Source organism: Erythrolamprus reginae, chromosome 2, assembly GCF_031021105.1.
Source record: "Erythrolamprus reginae isolate rEryReg1 chromosome 2, rEryReg1.hap1, whole genome shotgun sequence".
Lineage (NCBI taxonomy): Eukaryota > Metazoa > Chordata > Lepidosauria > Squamata > Dipsadidae > Erythrolamprus > Erythrolamprus reginae.
In genome coordinates, this window is record NC_091951.1 from 113516724 (window position 1) to 113538253 (window position 21530).

A 21530-nucleotide genomic window follows, 5' to 3' on the forward strand; every position below is an offset into this window, starting at 1 on the left:
AGTTTATTCTGCACTCAAGACATTCTCAGTCAGCCTCTCTATCCAGATCAGACCAACTCAGTTCAGCTAGCAAATATGGCTCGATGTTTAAATATTAGATATCAGCAAACATCTAAACAGTTTAATTGATAAAATGAGATCAAAGGAACACAAAAATAAGGAAACATATGTAGTACCAACAATTCTGTCTGTCTGTCTGTCTGTCTGTCTGTCTGTCTGTCTCTATCATCTATCATCCATCATCTATCACCTATTATCTGAAAACACAAAGAAACACTGTTCTAGGAAATTATCATGGTCAATCCTAAAGGAAAGTAGCAGTAGTAGCATAGAGATGTAAAATAGGGCACCAGATGATATGCACCATTAAAGAAACAATTTGATGGAGTTAATATATCCAATATGCATATCATTTTCAGATATCAAATGTTATACTGTTTTACTGTTAGCTAGATATTCTGTAAAGCTTGAAAAATAACATGGAATGGAATGGAATGGAATAACATAACAACATAATATAATGTAAAAAAATGTTATATTATGTTTTTCTGTGCTATGCTATATGATATGATATGATATGATATGATATGATATGATATGATATGATATGATATTATATTATATTATATTATATTATATTACAGTAATACCTCATGATACGAACTTAATTGGTGCAAGGAGGAGGTTCGTAAGACGAAAGGTTCATAAGACGAAACATTGTTTCCCATAGGAAACAATGTAAAGTCAATTAATCCGTGCAACAACAAAAAAAACCCGCAAAAAAAACGCTGCCGCCCGGCTGTCACCTTTTAAAACAGCCTGGGGGCTTCGACGTTGGGAGGCTGCTGAGAAGCCCCCCGGCTGTTTTTAAAGGTGACAGCCGGGCGGCGGGGCTTCTCAGCGAAAGTTCAGGTTTGGGAGGCTGCTTTGAGGAGGCGGGGAAGCCTCTTGCAGCAGCTGCCACAGCCGCTGGCTTCCCCGCCGCTCGCCCGCCGAGGATGCTGACCTGCTGCCTCGCGGGGAAGCCGGGCAAGAGCGATCTTCTGCCGGCCATGGGCAAGCGGTGGGGAGTCGCCCATGGCCGGCAGAAGATCACTCTTGCCCGGCTTCCCCGCGAGGCAGCAGGTCAGCAAGAGCGATCTTCTGCCGGCCATGGGCGACTCCCCGCCGCTCACCCATGGCCGGCAGAAGATCGCTCTTGCCCGGCTTCCCCACGAGGCTTCCCCCATCCTCGCCCGCCGCCCACCCGTCCAGAATGCTGACCTGATGCCTCGCGGGGAAGCCGGGCAAGAGCGATCTTCTGCCGGCCATGGGCGAGCGGCGGGGAGTCGCCCATGGCCGGCAGAAGATCGCTCTTGCCCGGCTTCACCGCGAGGCATCAGGTCAGCAAGAGCGATCTTCTGCCGGCCATGGGTGACTCCCCGCCACTCGCATTGGGGTGGGGGGGCTGTCAGGATACCCCCCCACCCCAACACTTTGCATCCCGCTGGCTAAGAGCAATCGGGCAGCAGCTTCTGCCGGACATGGGTAATGAGCGGGACAGAGAAGCGGGGAGAATCAGAAGGCTCCTCTGGCAGCTGGAGGCTGCCTGGCTTTGTGTTTTTGGCTGGGGGAGGAAGCAGTAGGACCTTCCTAACTCCCTCCCCCCCAGCCAAAACCCCAAAGCCTGTTTGCTGCCACACGATTTAGCCAGGATAGGAGCGAAGTGACGTGGAGGAATGGGGAGCTGAAACCGGGCGGTTTCAGCTTTCCATCCATCCACGTCACTTCGCCGCTAAATCGTGTGGCAGCAAACATGCTTTGGGGGTTTGGCTGGAGGGGAGGGAGTTAGGAAGGTCCTACTTCTCCCCCCCAGCCAAATCCCCAAAGCATGTTTGCTGCCACATGATTTAGCGGCGAAGGGACGTGAAGGGATGGAAAGCTGAAACAGCCCGGTTTCAGCTTTCCATCCATCCACGTCACTTCGCCGCTAAATCGTGTGGCAGCAAACATGCTTTGGGGGTTTGGCTGGGGGGGAGGGAGTTAGGAAGGTCCTACTTCTTCTCCCCCCCAGCCAAATCCCCAAAGCATGTTTGCTGCCACACGATTTAGCGGCGAAGGGACGTGAAGGGATGGAAAGCTGAAACAGCCCGGTTTCAGCTTTCCATCCATCCACGTCACTTCGCCGCTAAATCGTGTGGCAGCAAACATGCTTTGGGGGTTTGGCTGGGGGGGAGGGAGTTAGGAAGGTCCTACTTCTCCCCCCCAGCCAAAACCACAAAGCATGTTTGCTGCCACACGATTTAGCGGCGAAGTGACGTGAAGGGATGGAAATCTGAAACCGCCCGGTTTCAGCTCCCCATTCCTCCATGTCACTTCACTCCTGTCCTGGCTAAATCGTGTGGCAGCAAACAGGCTTTGGGGTTTTGGCTGGGGGGGAGAAGTAGGACTTTCCAGCAGCCTCCGAACACCGAACGCGGAAGTTCGGCTTTGTTCGGCTTTGGGAGGCTGCTGGAAAGCCGCCTGGCTGTTTTAAAAGGTGACCGCCGGGCTGAGGGGCTTCCCAGCAACCTCCCGAACCCCGAACCCGGGTTCGGGGGGTGCTGGCAAGCCCCCCAGGCCGGCTGCGACCTTTTAAAACAGCCGCGCCGCTTCCCATCTGTCTCCTGAAGCCGAACGCGGAAGTTCGGCTTTGCCGTTCGGCTTCAGGAGACAGATGGGAAGCGGCGCTGCTGTTTTAAAAGGTTGTAGCCGGCCTGGGGGGCTTCCCAGCACCCCCCGAACCCGGGTTCGGGGGGGTGCTGGTTCGTAACTCGAAAAAAGTTCGTAAGAAGAGGCAAAAATTTTCTGAACCCCGGGTTCGTATCACGAGTTGTTCGTAAGACGAGGGGTTCGTATCTTGAGGTATCACTGTATATTATATTATATTATATTATATTATATTATATTATATTATATTATATTATATTATATTATATTATATTATATTATATTAATTATATTGTATTGTATTGTATTGTATTATATTATATTATATTATATTATATTATATTATATTATATTATATTATATTATATTATATTATATTATATTATATTATATTATATTATATTATATTATATTATATTATATTATATTATATTATATTATATTATATTATATTATATTATATTATATTATATTATATTATATTATATTATATTATATTATATTATATTATATTATATTATATTATATTATATTATATTATATTATATTATATTATATTATTAATCATATCATATCATATTATTCTATGCTATGTTATGTTATTCTATTCTATTCTTATATTATATAACATTATATTACATTATTATATATAATGTAAAACATAACATCATTGTTATAGCACAGAAAAAAAATCATATTTCAATGAAGATAGTTAACAAAAGCTGCATTCTATTACTGATGGATGTATATCTTTCTCCAAACCATTATTTACCTGTTCTAGAATAATTTGCGGTGTCCATCTATATGACAGGTCATTTTTCTAACAGGTTGGTGCTTTTTAAACATAGGTTCAGCAACACGGCTCTTAGAGGCAACTTAGATCCAACCTCATCATTTAAAATATTTAAAAGAAAAATGCTCACAAAGCCATGAAATCTTACAAAATCTGTGTTCTTGCAAAACAAAAATGCAGTGTGAACATGCACTGTGATATGCTTTAGATTGTTCAGCACTGATTATAGAATATTATGGGGTATAATCTTTGATAACATTATAGGTAAAAAACTTGTAGCTGGCTGTGAAGAATATGGTGACCTCTACTCTATATGAATTTACCAGATCATAATCACATGAAATATCTTAAAATTTCAATTGAAGGGAAGGAGGGAAGAAAGGAGGAGGAAGAGAAGAGAGCTATTTGGAATTGACCTCACATCTATTTATATCTTGACTAGGTCACCCCATGTTTTGTACTATAGTACTGAAACTGCCAGTGTATGCCTAAATATAAAACAAGGGTTTCCACTACAGTACCATGCATTCAAAAAGTGGTAGCAGACTGTCAGCAGCCAATAAGCCCTTAATTTATTCTCTAGTGTGCACATATTTTTTCTGACAGCTGTTGCAAGTGGAAAACAGTATCTAATCCTGTAATTAAAGACTGTTCCCTACAGAAGATGCATAAATGAGCAGATTTGCAGTTACAACTGTCAGTTTATACAGAGAAAAACTTCTTATTGCTGCAGTTCATCATTCTGAAAATGGTTTGGCAAACTCCTGTTTATATGTATGGCAAGCTTATTTTTGGTCATTAAGTAATTAAGTATAAAACAACAAATGTAATCTGTATGTGAGAACTTCTTTGCTTTCTTTTATGTTCAAGAAGTATCATATCAAAAACTTTGTTCTTGGAATTTGCATACAGAGCTTTATATTCTGGATAAGAAATAACATAGAGACATGTTTTCTGAAACATAAAGGTCTGTATATAAATTACATAATCTCCAAAGAGAAAGATAGATGCACATTAGATTAGATTTTGCTCAATTTACTAGAAGTTTCAAAAATTTCATTTTTATCACTTGGCTTGTTTGTCACTCGGATATGTTCTCTATACCGCATTAAAAAACACTAGGATATACATTTTAAAATTTTTTTAAAGCAAATCTTTAAATTTTAAAATATTATGGGACGCCCTCCCCCTCTCTCCCTTAGAAGAATGAAATGATTTGGTGAATATTAGGGAGGCAGGATAAAATATTTCCCCTAAAAGAAAAATGGGGGGGGGTCTTAAGAAAGGCAGAAATCAGCCCATTTCCCTGCCCCAAGCAGAAACTGAGGAGGCCATCTTTTAGAAATTCAGATTTGGTAATCCATTCATAAAGACTGGGTCAGGTAAAAACTTTACATAAGCAACACAATAAGCCAAAAGTTAACAAAATTAGCTCAAACACCTAGGATTTGCACTTCCACTTTTGCCTATAGAGCCAGCCATGACCGCTACATGACCCCATAGGAATCCAGAAGGTAAAAAACCTACCCACCCTATACTCCATTTTTAGAAACATAGAAGATTGACGGCAGAAAAAGACCTCATGATCCATCTAGTCTGCCCTTATACTATTTTTGTATTTTATCTTAGGATGGATATATGTTTATCCCAGGTATGTTTAAATTCAGTTAACGTGGATTTACCAACCACGTCTGCTGGAAGTTTGTTCCAAGGATCTACTACTCTTTCAGTAAAATAATATTTTCTCTTTTGATCTTTCCCCCAACTAACTTCAAATTGTGTCCCCTTGTTCTTGTGTTCACTTTCCTATTAAAAACCTTTTTTAACCCTTTGACATATTTAAATGTTTCGATCATGTCCCCCCTTTTCCTTAAGACCTTCCATCATTCTTGTAGCCCTTCTTTGGACCCGTTCAATTTTGTCAATATCTTTTTGTAGGTAAGGTCTCTAGAACTGAACACAGTATTCCAAATCTGGTCTCACCAGTGCTCTATAAAGCGGGATCACAATCTCCCTCTTCCTGCTTGTTATACCTCTAGCTATGCAGCCAAGCATCCTACTTGCTTTTCCTACCACCCAACCACACTGCTCACTCATTTTGAGACTGTCAGAAATCACTACCCCTAAATCCTTCTCTTCTGAAGTTTTTGCTAAAACAGAACTGCCAATACAATACTCTGATTGAAGATTCCTTTTCCCCAAGTGCATTATTTTACATTTGGAAACATTAAACTGCAGTTTCCATTGCTTTGACCATTTATCTAGTAAAACTAAATCATTTATCATATTACAGATGCTTCCAGGAATATCAACCCTATTGCACACTTTAGAGTCATCGGCAAATAGGCAAACCTTCCCTACCAAACCTTCCCTACCAAACCTTCCCCTATGTCACTCACAAACATATTAAAAAGAATAGGACACAGAATAGACCCTTGTGGCACACCGATTGTAACCTGTCTCTGCTCAGAATACTCGCCATTAGCTGTCCCAGAACCATGAACCCTGGTGGGTCTGTTCATCAATAAATGAACCTTCTTTCCAATCAACCTCCAGTCTTCATTTTATTTTCAACATCTTTCTCCCAGCTTGGAACTGAATCAGATGGATTTTACCTCCAACAATATATTTCCATCTATTTCAGATATTTGGAGTGATTCAGTATTCCATTTCATTACATCAGATAATTTGGAACAAATGAACAACAGTTGCATCATTATGGATTATAAATGTCCATGATTTAAGTACAGCGTGCAAGGGTTTAATCTTAAATAAAAGGAGAACAAGGGATTATATATTAGAATTTGGGAATTACTTGCTGGGCAAAAAACCCCCATTAAATATCTCTGACATAGGATTAAGGTGTCTGAAATCTGTGGAAATTAATAGGCTTATGTGTATCTTATTTGGTATGAAATGGATTCTTAAGTAGTACATGCTAAACTAAGAAAGAATAGCAAAAATAAACATAATCAGCAAACATTTATGATAATATAGCACAGTTCAGGGATATTTCTGAAAAAAGTTATTTCCTTGTAGTAACTTCTCAGCACCCAGAGATCTATCTTACGATCCCCAAATGACCATAAATCAGCATTAGCCAGCTGAGACTTATCCCAAATAATAATTGAATATGAATAACATCATTCTTGTTTCAATAGCTTTTATTGAGATTATTGACCTCTTTATAGTTTCACAACTTACATAATAGACTTCAAATAAAAGTATAGTTCTAAAGCTAAAATACCCATTGTTGTCAAATATGATAAAGTATCTTTTCCCCCTTCTGTTCAATTATGTCCGATTTTCACAGACCAGCAGTTTTCTTGGCAAAGTTTTTCAGAAGTGGTTTGCCATTGTCTCCTTCCTAGTAGAAGTGACTGTCCCAAGATCACCCAGCACGCTTTGTGCCCAAAAAAAGACTGGGACCCCCCTTTTCCAAGTTTCTAGCCTGACGCCTTAACCATTACACCAAACCAGCTCTCGATATACCTATAAATCACCTTAATTAATATAATCTCTAAACATTAAGGCTTGATTTTAATATACACTTTTTAAAAATGACTACATTTTAAAAACATGAAACATATATTTAAAATTAAATCCCACTGATTAATAAGCCTTTATTAATAAGCCTTTATTAAAACTCTTTATTAAGGTTACAGGTCAGCCCCATAGTAATCTTACAGAGTAAAAATTGTACAATGTTCAGTGAAATTTAAAGTTCCTTAAGCATCCTGATCTTTATATTCAGCATGCTCTTTTAACAGAATTTGATCCTTGCCAGGTCATTTTTGAATCCTTACCTTTAGCTAGATATTGTACACAGTGAACGGCTACCAATGTTTTTACTACCACACTGTGGGCGTGGCTTATCCAGGATGCCCTGAATTTTCTTTCAATATCTTTGCGTGAAAATTGGGTACTTTGGGTGGAGGTCCATTTTTGCTACCTCACTGCGTTCCCCCCTGTCCGGCAGCAGCCCACCCTTGATTGTACATATAGATCATTTGGAACATTCAGAAGGATTGGCACCATAGATGCTAGCAAAGTTCTATGTGTATGTGCAGCTAATGGTATAGAAGAAAACAGGCAATCACAATTACCCGTCCCCACATGGAGAGAGTCTTTCTTTATGTGGGATGATCTTAGATGAGCCCTCAAGGATTGCTGATGAGGAATATCGAAGCAAAAAGCAACTCTGCAATATTGGGAACCAATGTTAAATTGTCATTTTCTAAACAACCATCCATCTTAAATCTATGAATGACTCAGAACAGGTTGTGGGAGCTAGCCATATAATCTAAAGTACTCATAAACCTATCTGCCCAATATGTACTGCCCAATATGTACTGCATATTTCCCCCGATAGTACAGTATTCTGTTACTGACACCTTCAGTAGATTCTAAGCTAATGAATGCCTTGTCTATATTCAGACCCTTATAATTACTTCTAAAGTCTTCAAAATAACCCTCCAGCATGGAAAATACTTGATCTTAATTGGAAGTTGGAGGATCATTAATAGAAGGATATGTGGCCCATAGGCAGCTAATTTAAAGCTTACTACTAATGAGAGAGCAGGTATATACATTAGCTATCAATAAACAGCATCAATTAAATTTAATTAATATGGCAAATTCTTGCTAGTACAGCTTAACACAGTGATGGCGAACCTTTTTGGCACTGAGTGAAATTTTAACATCTGCCCTGGCCTATGGTTGGATGATAGGATGAATGTGGATGAATGGCTTTAAATTTGAATTAATTAATTAATTAGAATTTTTTTTTTAATGCCACCCTTCTCCTTAAACTCAGGGCGTCTTACAACACGTTAGCAATAGCACTTTTTAACAGAGCCAGCATATTGCCCCCACTATCCGGGTCCTCATTCTACCCACCTCAGAAGGATGGAAGGCTGAGTCAACCTTGAGCCAGTGATGAGATTTGAACCGCTGACCTGCAGATCTAGCAGTCAGCTTCAGTTGCCTGCAGTACTGCACTCTACCTGCTGTGCCATCTCAGCTCGGAATTACATGTATTTAGCAGTGTAATCTTTTAGTGTGTTTTAATATTAGATTTCTCAGATGTTTTGTATTTATTTAGAAACATAGAAGACTGACGGCAGAAAAAGACCTCATGATCCATCTAGTCTGCCCTTATACTATTTTTGGTATTTTATCTTAGGATGGATATATGTTTATGATAAAATATAAAAAATAGTATAAGGGCAGACTAGATGGATAATGAGGTCTTTTTCTGCCGTCAGTCTTCCATGTTTCTATGTTTCTAAATAAATACAAAACATCTGAGAAATCTAATATTAAAAATCTAATATTAATTTGTTGTGAGCCACCCTGAGTCTCAGGAGAAGGGCAGCATAGAAATCAAATGAATGAATGAATGAATGAATGAATGAATGAAAATGTGTAAAGCGTACACATGCATGTGCATACCCAAAATGCAACACACACACACACATGCATCCTGCCCCCACGCATGCAACCCGGGCATGTGTGGCAGAGACCAAAGACCAGCTGGCCAATGGGAGGTGGGTGCACATGTACGTCAGAGCTGAGCTGGGGCGACAGCAAGCGAGGGCTCTATGTGCCACCTGTGGCATGCTTGACATAGGTTTGCCACCACTGGTTTAACACATGTGGCTGGTACAGCATAGCACATGTGCACAAAGCTTGGTAGAAATAAGTCCCAACTACTCCCTTACCTTCAATCTTTATTTACTTTACTTTACTCCTGAGACTCAGAGTGGCTGACAACAAATAAATACAATGTGATCTCTTTGAAGTGATTCTGTTCCAGAGATGTCTATTATTAAGATAGATTTTAGGGTCTCTGCTCTGTTAACGAATTCATTTGGCCCTAGCCCTGGAAGAATTTTAACTGACCAAATTAAAAAAAAATCTTCTAATTCTATTCCTCTATCTTGCTCATCTTATTCTTTCTCTCTCTCTCTCTCCTTACTTACCTTCTCATTTTTGCTAAGATCAAATGTATTTTGCTTACCATTTGAACATGAAAAGATATGCACTTGAAAGGAAAAATAAATAAATGTGTTGATCCAGTGCTCAAAAACAGTTTGCCCATCTCAAATAAGATGCTATTGCAGGTGTGTCCTTGCAAGGTTGGGATGGGTTATATTTTGCAGTTGTCTAAAGATGAAAGACACAGAGACTGATTATTAAAGATATAAAACAGACAATGACTTGAATGCTAATACAACATACTAAATTCATATATTTTTGTGTAATACGGGTCACTTCAGCTCATAATAAATAAACTCTTGAATTAACTGAGGCTTTGCAAATAGTAGTTAAGTTACAAGTCCTTTTCAAAATTCCCACTTTCTGGAACCTTGTGGGCATTTGGCATTTTGTGCTGAATGAGAAAAAAAGAGCCTTAGAGATTTGCAATAAAGCTGTGGTTTATCTCTGTGGTTGGATTGAGATTAAAAAAGAAAAACATGAAATAATATTTTATACACTATAACTAAAAGAAGGAATCTTATTTTATTGTTACCTAACATTAATTTTGTCAAAATATACATGGCTTTAATGTCTGATAAAAGGGGTAATACACCTTTTCAGAAAAATTAAGAAAGGGATTGAATAGTGGTTAAAAGCTGGTAAAAATGGAACATGTCATAGAGGAAGTTGGAAGCTGGGTTAAACTAAAAGATGCTTATTTTAATATCAAAAATATGTTTTATTGTACACTTAGGTCCATTTAGAAATCTAAAATTTCCATATTCTACCAAGATCTTTCTTGGGTGTGTGAATCAGTCCTAAAATATTTTATTTTCCCCTAATTGTGATTCGGCTCAAGATTTCCTTTTCTTAGTGAAGACATTAAGCAGGAGAGAATAAGGGAATAAAGCTAATGCTTATCGATATGTATTGCTCAAAAAAATAAAGGGAACACTCAAATAACACATCCTAGATCTGAATGAATGAAATATTCTCATTGAATACTTTGTTCTGTACAAAGTTGAATGTGCACAACAGCATGTGAAATGGATTGTCAATCAGTGTTGCTTCCTAAATGGACAATTTGATTTCACAGAAGTTTAATTTACTTGGAGTCATATTGTGTTGTTTAAGTGTTCCCTTTATTTTTTTGAGCAGTGTACATCAACAAGCAGCTCCTTTGCCCATTATTTATTTATTATTTATTTATTATTTAGATTTGTATGCCGCCCCTCTCCGCAGACTCCTGTCATTATATTTTCAAGCCTCCATCCCTCCCTCCCTCCCTCCATCCATCCATCCATCCCTCCCTCCCTCCCTCCCTCCCTCCCTCTCTCCCTCCCTCTTCCTTCCTTCCTGCCTGCCTGCCTGCCTGCCTTCTTCTTTCTCAAAAATTGCTTTCCAAATTCAAAGCATAAATATTTGAACATGGTGCTTTTTGAAAAGAAAGCTAATACAATCCTTTGATCTGAAAAGTCAGCTGGGACATCCTTCTCGTGGAAAAGTCAGAGATTGAAATGGCAGATTCAGCACTCCTTGCAATACTCCTACAACCAGTCATTTTTAATTCATTCTAGAAATATCATGCTTGGATGGAGTTAGGAGGAACAAAATCCTTGCCTATGGGCATGACTAAAGTTGAATGATGAACAAGTGGAAGTAACTATCAAGAGGCCGCTCCAGGGCCTCTTCCCAGGGTAGAAGTGATTAATTTGGGCTTGGGCAGCGGGAGGACAGGCATTTTGATGTTGCTTCAGATTGTTGTCCACATAGTAAAACAGATGTGAATGAAATTATTATTGTTGTTGTTGTTGTTGTTGTTGTTGTTGTTGTTGTTATTATTATTATTATTATTATTATTATTATTATTATTATTATTATTATTATAACAGAGTTGGAGGGACCTTGGAGATCTTCTAATCCAATCCCCTGCTTGGGCAGGAAACCTACACTATTTCAGACAAATGGTTATCCAACATCTTCTTAAAAACTTCCAGTGTTGGAGCATTCACAACTTCGGGAGGCAAGCCTTTCCACTGATCAACCGTTCTAACAGTCAGGAAATTTCTCCTTAGTTCTAAATTGTTTCTTTCCTTGTTTAGTTTCCACCCGTTGCTTCTTGTCCTATTCTCTTCTTTGTGGCAGCTCCTGAGATATTGAAACACTTCTATAATGTCTCCCTAATCCTTCTTTTCATTAAACTAGACATACCCAATCTCTGTAACCATTCTTCATATGTTTTAGCCTCCAATCTCCTAATCATCTTTGTTGCTCTTCTCTGCACTCTTTCTCAACATCCTTTTTACATTGTGGTGAACAAAACTGAATGCAGTATTCCAAGTGTGTCCATATAGTGGTATTAATACTTCACATGATCTTGGTTCTATCCCTCTGTTAATGCAGCCGAGAACTGTGTTGATTTTTTTGGCAGCTGCTGCACACTGCTGGCTCATATTTAAATGGTTGCCCACTAGGACTCCAAGATCCCTCTCAAAGTTACTACTGTTGAGCAAGTTACTACATATACTGTACCTATGCATTTTGTTTTTATTTCCTAAATGTAAAAACTTACTTTTTTCACCATTGAATTGTATTTGACAAGTCTGTCAAGATCCTTCTGTTTCTTGAGTCTATCTTTTGGAGAGTTGGCTATTCCTGTCAGTTTGGTATCATCTACAAATTTGATGAGTTCCCCATTTATTCCTTTGTCCAAGTAATTGATGAAGGTGTTAAAGAGTACTGGGCCTAAAACAGAGCCTTGGGGTGCTCCTCTTCATACGTTCCTCCATGTAGATAAAGTTCCATTGAGTACAACACTTTGAGTGCGGTTAGTTAGTCAGCTTTGAATCCATCTGGGGTGTTAATGTCTAGCCCACATTTTTCACCTTTATCTAGTCTTCGACTAGTCTTCCGAGAGGGGCAGCATACAAATCTAATATATTATCATTATCATTATCATTATCATTATTTATAGTAGTAGGTTATGGTCTACTTTATCAAATGCCTTAGAGTCATTCCGTGTCAAGTGGACCAATTCTAAATATCCCCACTATACCATCTCAGATTTTGATGAAATTTGGCACATAGTTTCTTTATTCAATTCAATTTCAATTCAATTTATTAGATTTGTATGCCGCCCCTCTCCGAAGACTCGGTGCGGCTCACAACAATAATAAAAACAATATAACAGTAAACAAATCTAATATTAAAAGAAAAAATATATAAAACCCCAACAATTAAAACCATACAGCACATACATACCAAACATAAAATATAAAAGCCTGGGGGAGGTGTCTTAGTTCCCCCATGCCTGGCGATACAGGTGGGTCTTGAGTAATTTGAGTAATTTGTGAAAGATATGATATAAAACTATGCTGTGCAAAATTATAGTTCAAAAGACTAAAAATTGAGAGTTCTAGGAGACCTCAAGTAAAGGGTTGCAAAATGCTGAGTCAGCAAAAATGACATTTTGGTCCAATTCCAGAAGTTGTAAATGTGGGAGTTTCAGTGGTATGTTGGAGATATTTGGAGAACTGGCAAAACCCCGTGTACCTAGTCCTCTTGGTTTTTACATGGTTCAGGCTCAAACTTTGTAAAAAAAAATACCCTCAAAAATGAATTTACAGCAATCTTCAGGCTGCTGTAGTCCCAAAACCACTTGGCTTTTCAGGTTCATTTTTGGCAGATGGTTTTTGGCAGATGTACTAAGTACACTTCCAATTTACAGCACTTTCCTTCAAGTTGTTGAAAAAATTCGAAGTTGGTATTTAGCCAAATTTTGGCTATCTTTAATGCCCTGTTTGATCCTGTGGAACAGCTTCACTCCTCTTCAATTTAGCACCAGTAGAAAGAGCAGATTCTCTTCTTTAAGAATATATTGTTTTAATTTTGGTGTCTCTTCATTTAAGGATTGGAAAAATGTCCTCAACTGTTTGCGGGCAGCCTGTGATTTCTGCACTGCACCCTTGATACTTGAGGTCTCTATATTTGTTATGCTGTGACACAGCAAAAGCTTTGTGTTTATGGTGCACGGTTCTCACCCTGCCAGATCCCACAATTCTCCATACTGCCCTTTTCCTGTAGTACCTTTGTGGTAGTGGGACAGCTCATTAGAGTGGAATGGCTGAATTGGCACCTAATTTCTGCTTGCAGAAAACAAATAGGTAATATGTCCACATAGACTAGTAATTTGTTTACAAAGAGGACTGTATCCAAATCCAAACACAAATGCAAAACAAGTATTATACTGAACTAAGCCAGTCATTTTGAAATAAAATAAAATCACAATCTCAAGTGCACTAACCCTGAATGTATTACTATTTTTGGTTTACAATTATATGATCCTACCTTTTTCCTGTTTCTCTCACTCAGACTTCCAACCTTCAGCCTGTAACTCAACCCCCAGCTTCTGTGAGTTTAAACAGCCAGTAAATTTACCCCAAGCTTTTAAACTATAATGAAATAAGGTTTATTCCTAACTTTCTCCTGATTCTCTCTCATTCAGACTTCCAATTTCCAGCCAGTAACTCCACACACACCCAGCTTCTGTGAGTTTAAACAGCCAGTTTAAAACCAGTTTGGGAAGTAAGATTATTGTCCCCAATCTCTGAATTCTATATGTGCATTAATAAGTGTTTACATGTATAAAACGTTTGCACACCAACACAATGCTTGCTTATTTATTAGGAAAGCTATATTTGATACATGGACTAGGGATATGCAACAGTGTTTATGCATCTTTGAATGAAACATCCTGTTTAGGAATATTGTGAAGCAAAGAGGCCTTCTCTATTCAAGTTTCAAGTTTCAAGTTTTATTGGATTTATATGCCACAGAAGTAGAGCAATGTAGCTGAACCATTCTAGTAATATAAAAAAGATCCTGTATATGCCAAGTGTAGCCTGCTCTATATCCCAAGAATACACTGTTCTCTGTCCAAGTACTAAACTTATTGCTACCAAGTTTAGCCTTGGAAAATCAAAAAGAGCCACTAGAGGGCAGCAAATGTTTTTTTGTGTCTCTGGTCCCATTCAGAGGCCATCTGGATTTTAGCAGCCAGGTTCTGGCAGGTCTAGCTAAATAGGGCTGACTGCTGCCAGCAAGAAGTTCAAACACTTTTAGCTCAACCTGGTTGCTAGGCAACATCAATGTAGATCTGCTAATTCAGGAAATGTAGTCAAATTGATGCAACTGTTAAAATTGCAAGTATGAAAATAATAATAAAATAGAACCCTTCCAAATTAAAACAAAGTGAGATAATATAGTGCTACTTGCCTCAAAGTTAAATGTAATATTTTATAGAAAAAAGTGACCTTGTTCTTTTCTTTAAATACTTGTTTTTATGAAGACATTTACTTGTCTTGATGGTGTAATGAAGAAGAAAAAAGAAAATCCATCTACAGCTCTCTGAACTGCGTCATGTAAAGTAGTGGATATTAAACATTCACTATCAATCAATGCCGTGAGGTATTTCACATCTTCCTATATGAGGCCATATGAAAAAAGAGTACATTTTATATCTGAAAAGTGAAATAAAACTGTGCACCCAGTGTTTGAATGGCAGATATCAGGCAAGTAACAAAAAGATGATAAAGTCCAATGCATCTGAAACAACCCATACTTCAAATTAAATTTCATCTCTTAAAATCTAGTGAGGGGAATATGAAATGTGCTTATTACCAGTTATTATTGAGCCATGTTACCCATGTCAGCTGTGGGAGTTATTGTTCCTATGCCCATGTAAGTTAGCCAGGCAGCAGTTTTGCATCTGTCGATTAGAAGGGTACATCCTTCTAACCAACTACTTCCCTTTATTTGTAAATAAATTGCTTATTTGTTCCCTTTGACAATCATTAAGTGTTGTACCTCATGATTCTTGACAAATGTATTTTATTCTCCTTATGTACACTGAGAGCATATGCACCAAAGACAAATTCCTTGTCTGTCCAATCACACTTGCCCAATAAACTATTCTATTCTATTCTATTCTATTCTATTCCATTCCATTCCATTCGTTTAGCTAACGGAAAGTGCATAATCTGAGATCACCATCTTTTTAAATTGTTACTAATTAGTTCACTATTGTTTATCAGGTCCTTTTGAAAAAAAATAAATTTTAAAAATAAATCAGGGAAGATATCTCCTTCAAAATAAAAGCATCTAGGTAACATAAAATGCTGGAAATTCTTGTCCAAAGTCTCTCTCTCTCTCTGCAAAATTATCACAGATAATGTGAATTTGTAGATTAAACAATCAAGTCATGTTATCTAAATAGCTTCTGGTATGATTTTGTGTCAATCACCACCTCTTAGCCCAAACCACTTCACAGGGTGGTGGTTGTGGGGAAAATAGGAGGGCAATGAAGGGGTTTTAGGTATGTTTGCCACCCTGAGTTATTTATAAAAAAATAATAAAGGTGAGATTACAACAAAATAATTCCTGTGTTGATAAAGATGATTTCTCTTAAGAACGATTTAAGGCCTGTATTCAAACTGGGCTGGTCAATGCATGTTTTCAAGTATATATCACACAATAAGATACGTGTACTTACTAATGGACAATTAATTTTTTATCCAGATTTACAGCCTGGATTACTCTTGCCATTCCTAAATTAAATCTGCCTTTTGGTGCTGTGTAGCAGAGAGGGCTTTTGCTGATAGCCCCAAATCTGAGACAATGCTTTCTGCAGGCTCTTTATGGTAGGGCCTTCTGAATCATGCCTCTCCATGTCTGGAGCAGTCTTTCCCTTGATTGTACACACTTCTGGCCCCTGCAAATTTTTCAAGGGAGACATTTACCTGATTGATGAACCTCCAAGATCTTGCTATGTTACTGATTGCTTATACCTTAATTAACTTTATGTTGTTATTTGTAAGCTACTCAAAATCTCAAAAATGGAATAGCATGTAAGCCATATGTAGTTGTTTGCTCATATGCTTGTTTATAACACTAATAACCATCCCTATATCTCATTCAGCTGAGACCAAGACTCTGGAAGCAGCTTTTTAGTGTTTATAAAAAACTAAGAGAGATGAGGCTGCACCTGCTTCTGGACAAATAATGTTACAAAAAGTGGGGATTACCACAGAGGCTGTCTGGCACTTAGTCTCCCCCCCTGGGTATTTTTCATGGGGGAACAGCATTCTTGTCTAGATGACAGACTGAACAGACAGATTCAATTCTGGGAAGAAACTGTCTAATATATCCAAATGCTGTGGGATAACAGTGTCATAATCAACACTTTAGATTGGGGAATGATTTGGCTCTCCATAAAATGGGACAAAGGCAAACTCACTATTGATATGGTATTACCTCATAGTGCATTTCTTGATGGTCTACATCTTTTTTTCAATTCATTTCACTTCAGCAGTCCATTCAATGAAAAATGGTAGCTTTCCAGAGTTTACATATTATACAAATTGTTGATTTCTGGATGCTGAAGTAAGATATGATGACTGGGTTTCTACATAAGACTAAAGCATAAACTGTAAAATAGAAACTACTTTATCCAGGTTCACAAAACTCATAAAATGGCTTTACCAAAATTTTCTGGCAGCATCAAGTTCGGAGGTGTCTTTTGTTTACATTCTCGAGATTAAATATTTTAAAATGTTGGTTTATCAGCGTCTCCTCAGCTCAAACAATGATTGGTTGGTGATGTATTCCCAGACCCAGATAGGTAATTAAGATTTTATTTTATCTTTAGGGTAGAAGAAAGCTTTAAAACTTTATTCTGGTCCATATTTGGCTTGTCTGAGGTAATATCAGTGGTGCTGAAATATGATCACAAATTTATTGAGAATATTGGATATGTGCTCTATGGGGTTTATAATGTCACCATGGTGGTTGTCCTCCTCAACATGTTAATAGCCATGATCAACAATTCTTATCAGGAAATTGAGGTAAGAAAGAACTATCACTTTAATATATTGATATATTGTGTAAAAACAGATCATTAATTAAGGGATAGAAACACCTTGAATCCTTCTTCCAGTTTTGAAAAGCTTGATAGTAATGTCAGATAAACTTTGAATTTGAATATGCAGTTGTTTAAGGGTTAGTTACTGATTATGTAAATAATGATTGCCATCCTGCAAATTTAATTCAAAATTTAATTCAAAAAGGAACATCTATTAGGAATCTCTTGCAGAGACTTAATTTTTATTTCTGATTGTTTTCCAAATCCATCAGACAATGATGCTTTTCTGGCTCATGGTCTTTTTATATCAGAAGCCTAGGAACTTAATTAACTTGGCTTCAATTCATTTCAGGGATACTCAGGGTAAAAAATGATTTGAAAATAGGGAAATAGATGAAAAATGCCATTTAAATTAATATGGAAATCATTTTGGTATATCCTTATTCAGTGTACTGCATGGTCTTTGGCTCCTTCAATAATATTTTAACTGAAAAATAATTTTTTTGTACACTGTTAGATCCAAGGCCATTAAAGTTAGACTTAAATTGTAATCATAAAGGACATTTTGAGAATTTAGATGATTTTTTCCCACTGACCCTAGTTAAGTAGGGCAACTACAAGTAATGCTTTTATACAGTATCAGGTCATGATAAAGGAAAAGTATTGAATTTTTCTGTTTGGCTTATTTCAAAGGAAAATTAGAATCAATGGTTTTACAAAGGATGACTTTGGGGCAAAACATTTTAATGGCTTGAAAAACCAAATGCAGTTCTTGAAATCTATAAAAATGACAATGAGGCTTGCACTTTCTCAAAAACTATTTTTTAAGTCAAATCACTTCTATTCCTTTTGCAGGAAGATGCAGACGTGGAGTGGAAATTTGCACGTGCTAAACTCTGGCTTTCCTATTTTGATGAGGGAAGAACTCTACCTGCTCCTTTTAATCTAGTGCCAAGCCCTAAGTCATTTTATTATCTCATAATGAGAATAAAAATGTGCCTCATAAAACTCTGCAAATCTAAGGCCAAAAACTGTGAAAATGATCTTGAGATGGGAATGCTGAATTCCAAGCTACGAGTAAGTCGGTCATTTTTTTTTAATTTCTCAACTTAAGTATTTATTTCTTGAAATGGCATGTTGAAGGCACACAATTTCAACTCTAAGTGGTAGTTCAGGCTGCTAGTCACTGAGATGGGAATTTTTCTTACAATTAAAATCACCACTGTAAAAAGAACATGTTTGGCCTCGGAAGCTGCAGGAAACAAAAACGGATAAGACTGCACCGGATTTGGCAAAACAATTTTGGTCTTTGTTGAAAGAATACTTAATATGTTTAAGGACTGCCAATTCCTCCTTAAACCTCAACACATACAACCCAACTAAAAAAATCAGTTCAATTTTGTACATCCACATTGAAAGTTTAAGAACTGAAACGCATGCAAGTCTTAAGGTTTTCATTCCATCCTTAAGGTTGCATAGCTCCTCCAAAACCACCAAAATGTTTGAATCCTTCTACCCCAAAAGTGGCCTGGACACTCTCAAAAGATGATGAAAGTGTCATGTTATCCAAATTAGTATGACAAAAACTAATCCTAAAGGGTTACAATTAGGGTTTGGATTAGGGTCAGGTGAAGCACATACATGATAATTTGCATATTTTTTTCAATACAGTCATTATCTAGGAATGTTTTATCAAGGAAACAGAGAATCATGAAAACCAGTTGATCCAAACTCTTTTATACTAAAGTGCATCTGTTGTACCCCTGAGTGAACCAGTCTTTACATACTGTGTATGCTATCTTGTAGCATGTGATGCACTTTTATGTCTTCCAACAAGGCTTCCTGAGTCCAGCAAAGTTTGACTAGACCCATCTTGGCATCTATTATTATTATTATTATTATTATTATTATTATTATTATTATTATTATTATTAATTAGATTTGTATGCCATCCCTCTCCGAAGACTCAAAGCGGCTCACAACAACAAAACACAGTACAAATCCAATGATTTAAAAAACCATTTCAAACCCTTAATATAAAAACAGTCATACATCCCTGACAAACCATACATAAAGTGGAAATGGCCCGGGGGAATCAATTTCCCCATGCCTGATGGCAGAGGTGAGTTTTAAGGAGTTTGCAAAAGGCAAGGAGAGTGGGGGCAGTCCTAATCTCCAGGGGGAGTTGATTCCAGAGGGTCAGGGCCACCACAGAGAAGGCTCTTCCCCTGGGACCCACCAGACAACATAGTTCCGTCGACGTGCCCCAAAGAAGGCCAACTCTGTGCGACCTAACCGGTCGCTGGGATTTGTGCGGTAGAAGGCGGTCCCGGAGATATTCTGGTCCAATGCCATGCAGGGCTTTATAGGTCATAACCAACACTTTGAATTGTGATCGGAAACTGATCGGCAACCAATGCAGACTGCGGAGTGTTGGTGTGACATGGGCATACCTTGGGAAGCCCATGATTGCTCTCACAGCTGCATTCTGCACAATCTGAAGTTTCTGAACACTCTTCAAAGGTAACCCCATGTAGAGAGTGTTGCAGTAGTCAAACCTGTTACATTTCCACAAGGAAAAATGTCCTTTCCTCTTCAGCTTCATAGGTGCATAAATCCACATTTTTGAGCGGGAGGTTCTTATCCTTCACAAGCTGCATAAGCTGAAATCTTTCTGAACAACCCTTTCTGTCTTTTCCCCATTTTGACTGCTTTGAGTGGAGCTTTCATATGCACACTCTGTACAGCACCCTCCTTCATGGCATTTTGGAAAACTACTAAACCACATTTATTCCACTGGGCTTTTAATCATGGATGATAGTTTCAGGCACACATCTGTTGGGATTGCACTTGGCTTGGATTATTGTTTTATGTTGCTTCATGTTTATCCCCAGAGTCTTCCATTTGGAATCTTCAGTTACAAATCTTGCAGGCCAGCAGACAAATCCATTTACACAATTTCATGACATAAAGTTACCGCTAAAGCTTCAATTGGCATTGTATGCTTGTGACAATATACTGGTCTTGATGTACCAATGCATGACTCATAATATTTCATTCATAGGAGTGAGGGGGCTGACTTGTTTTGCAAATCAGCTTCAAAATGGTATGTCATTTGAGAGTTTATCAAAGAAAAGGGTTGACTTAAATAATTGCACGGCCCTGGTAGGTAAGTTCTATTTGTCTGACTATCAACATATAGTAAAGTTTGTTCCACACAACATTTCATTTGTGCATTCTTGCATTTTGAAAAATTGCCTGGAGCTTGTTATGGAAACTGTTGTACTAAAACCAGTAAATTATAACCTGTGAGAAAACAGCTGTGTTTTAAAATGTTACAAATATTTGCCTGCATTCATTCTGCTTCAGGCAACAACAAAACTTCACAACTGCAAGAAAGATATGTAAATAAATCAAAGAAGGCTACAGGAAGCTGCTATAGCTTCCCGTCTCGGTTTAATAAGGGATGGAAAGGTGTATTATAAATGGACTGAGAAGTACAGGAGAGATTTTTTTAAAAAAAAACTGTGGATCTTATTATTGATTGATTTATTGATTGATTTTGTCCAATACACAATGAGGGTTTGAGTGGGTATACACATAGTAAAATACATAATGAAGGTTATAGAGGATATACTCATAGTAAAATATATCTAAGAAAGAATAGAAGAGAAGATGTAGGAATAAAACATATCAATGAAAGAATAGAAGAAGAGATATAGGAATAGAAGAAAGGTATAGGAGATATAGGAGAGCAATAGGACAGGGGACGGAAGGCACTCTAGTGCACTTGTTCTCACTCCTTACTGACCTCTTAGGAATCTGGATAAGTCAACGGTGGATAATCTAAGGGTAAAGTGTGGGGGGTTTGGGGATGACAGTCCGGTAATGAGTTCCATGCTTCGACAACTCGGTTACTGAAGTCATATTTTTTACAGTCAAGTTTGGAGTGGTTAATATTAAGTTTAAATCTGTTGTGTGCTCTTGTGTTGTTGTGGTTGAAGCTGAAGTAGTCACCGACAGGCAGAACGTTGCAGCATATGATCTTGTGGGCAATACTTAGATCATGTTTAAGGCGTCTTAGTTCTAAGCTTTCTAGGCCCAGGATTGAAAGTCTGCTTTCGTAGGGTATTCTGTTTCGAGTGGAGG

At 37.9% G+C, this 21530-nt stretch overlaps 1 protein-coding gene across 1 annotated transcript in view; it reads left to right on the top strand.

The window, feature by feature from the left end:
• The window catches only part of TRPC7 (transient receptor potential cation channel subfamily C member 7), a 156780-nt gene that overhangs the window by 116171 nt on the left and 19079 nt on the right, over positions 1-21530 (top strand). The window contains exons 8-9 of the mRNA XM_070735860.1: positions 17169-17364; positions 18237-18458. Of these exons, the coding sequence (XP_070591961.1) occupies positions 17169-17364; positions 18237-18458 (418 nt within the window). The remainder of the gene's footprint in view (positions 1-17168; positions 17365-18236; positions 18459-21530) is intronic.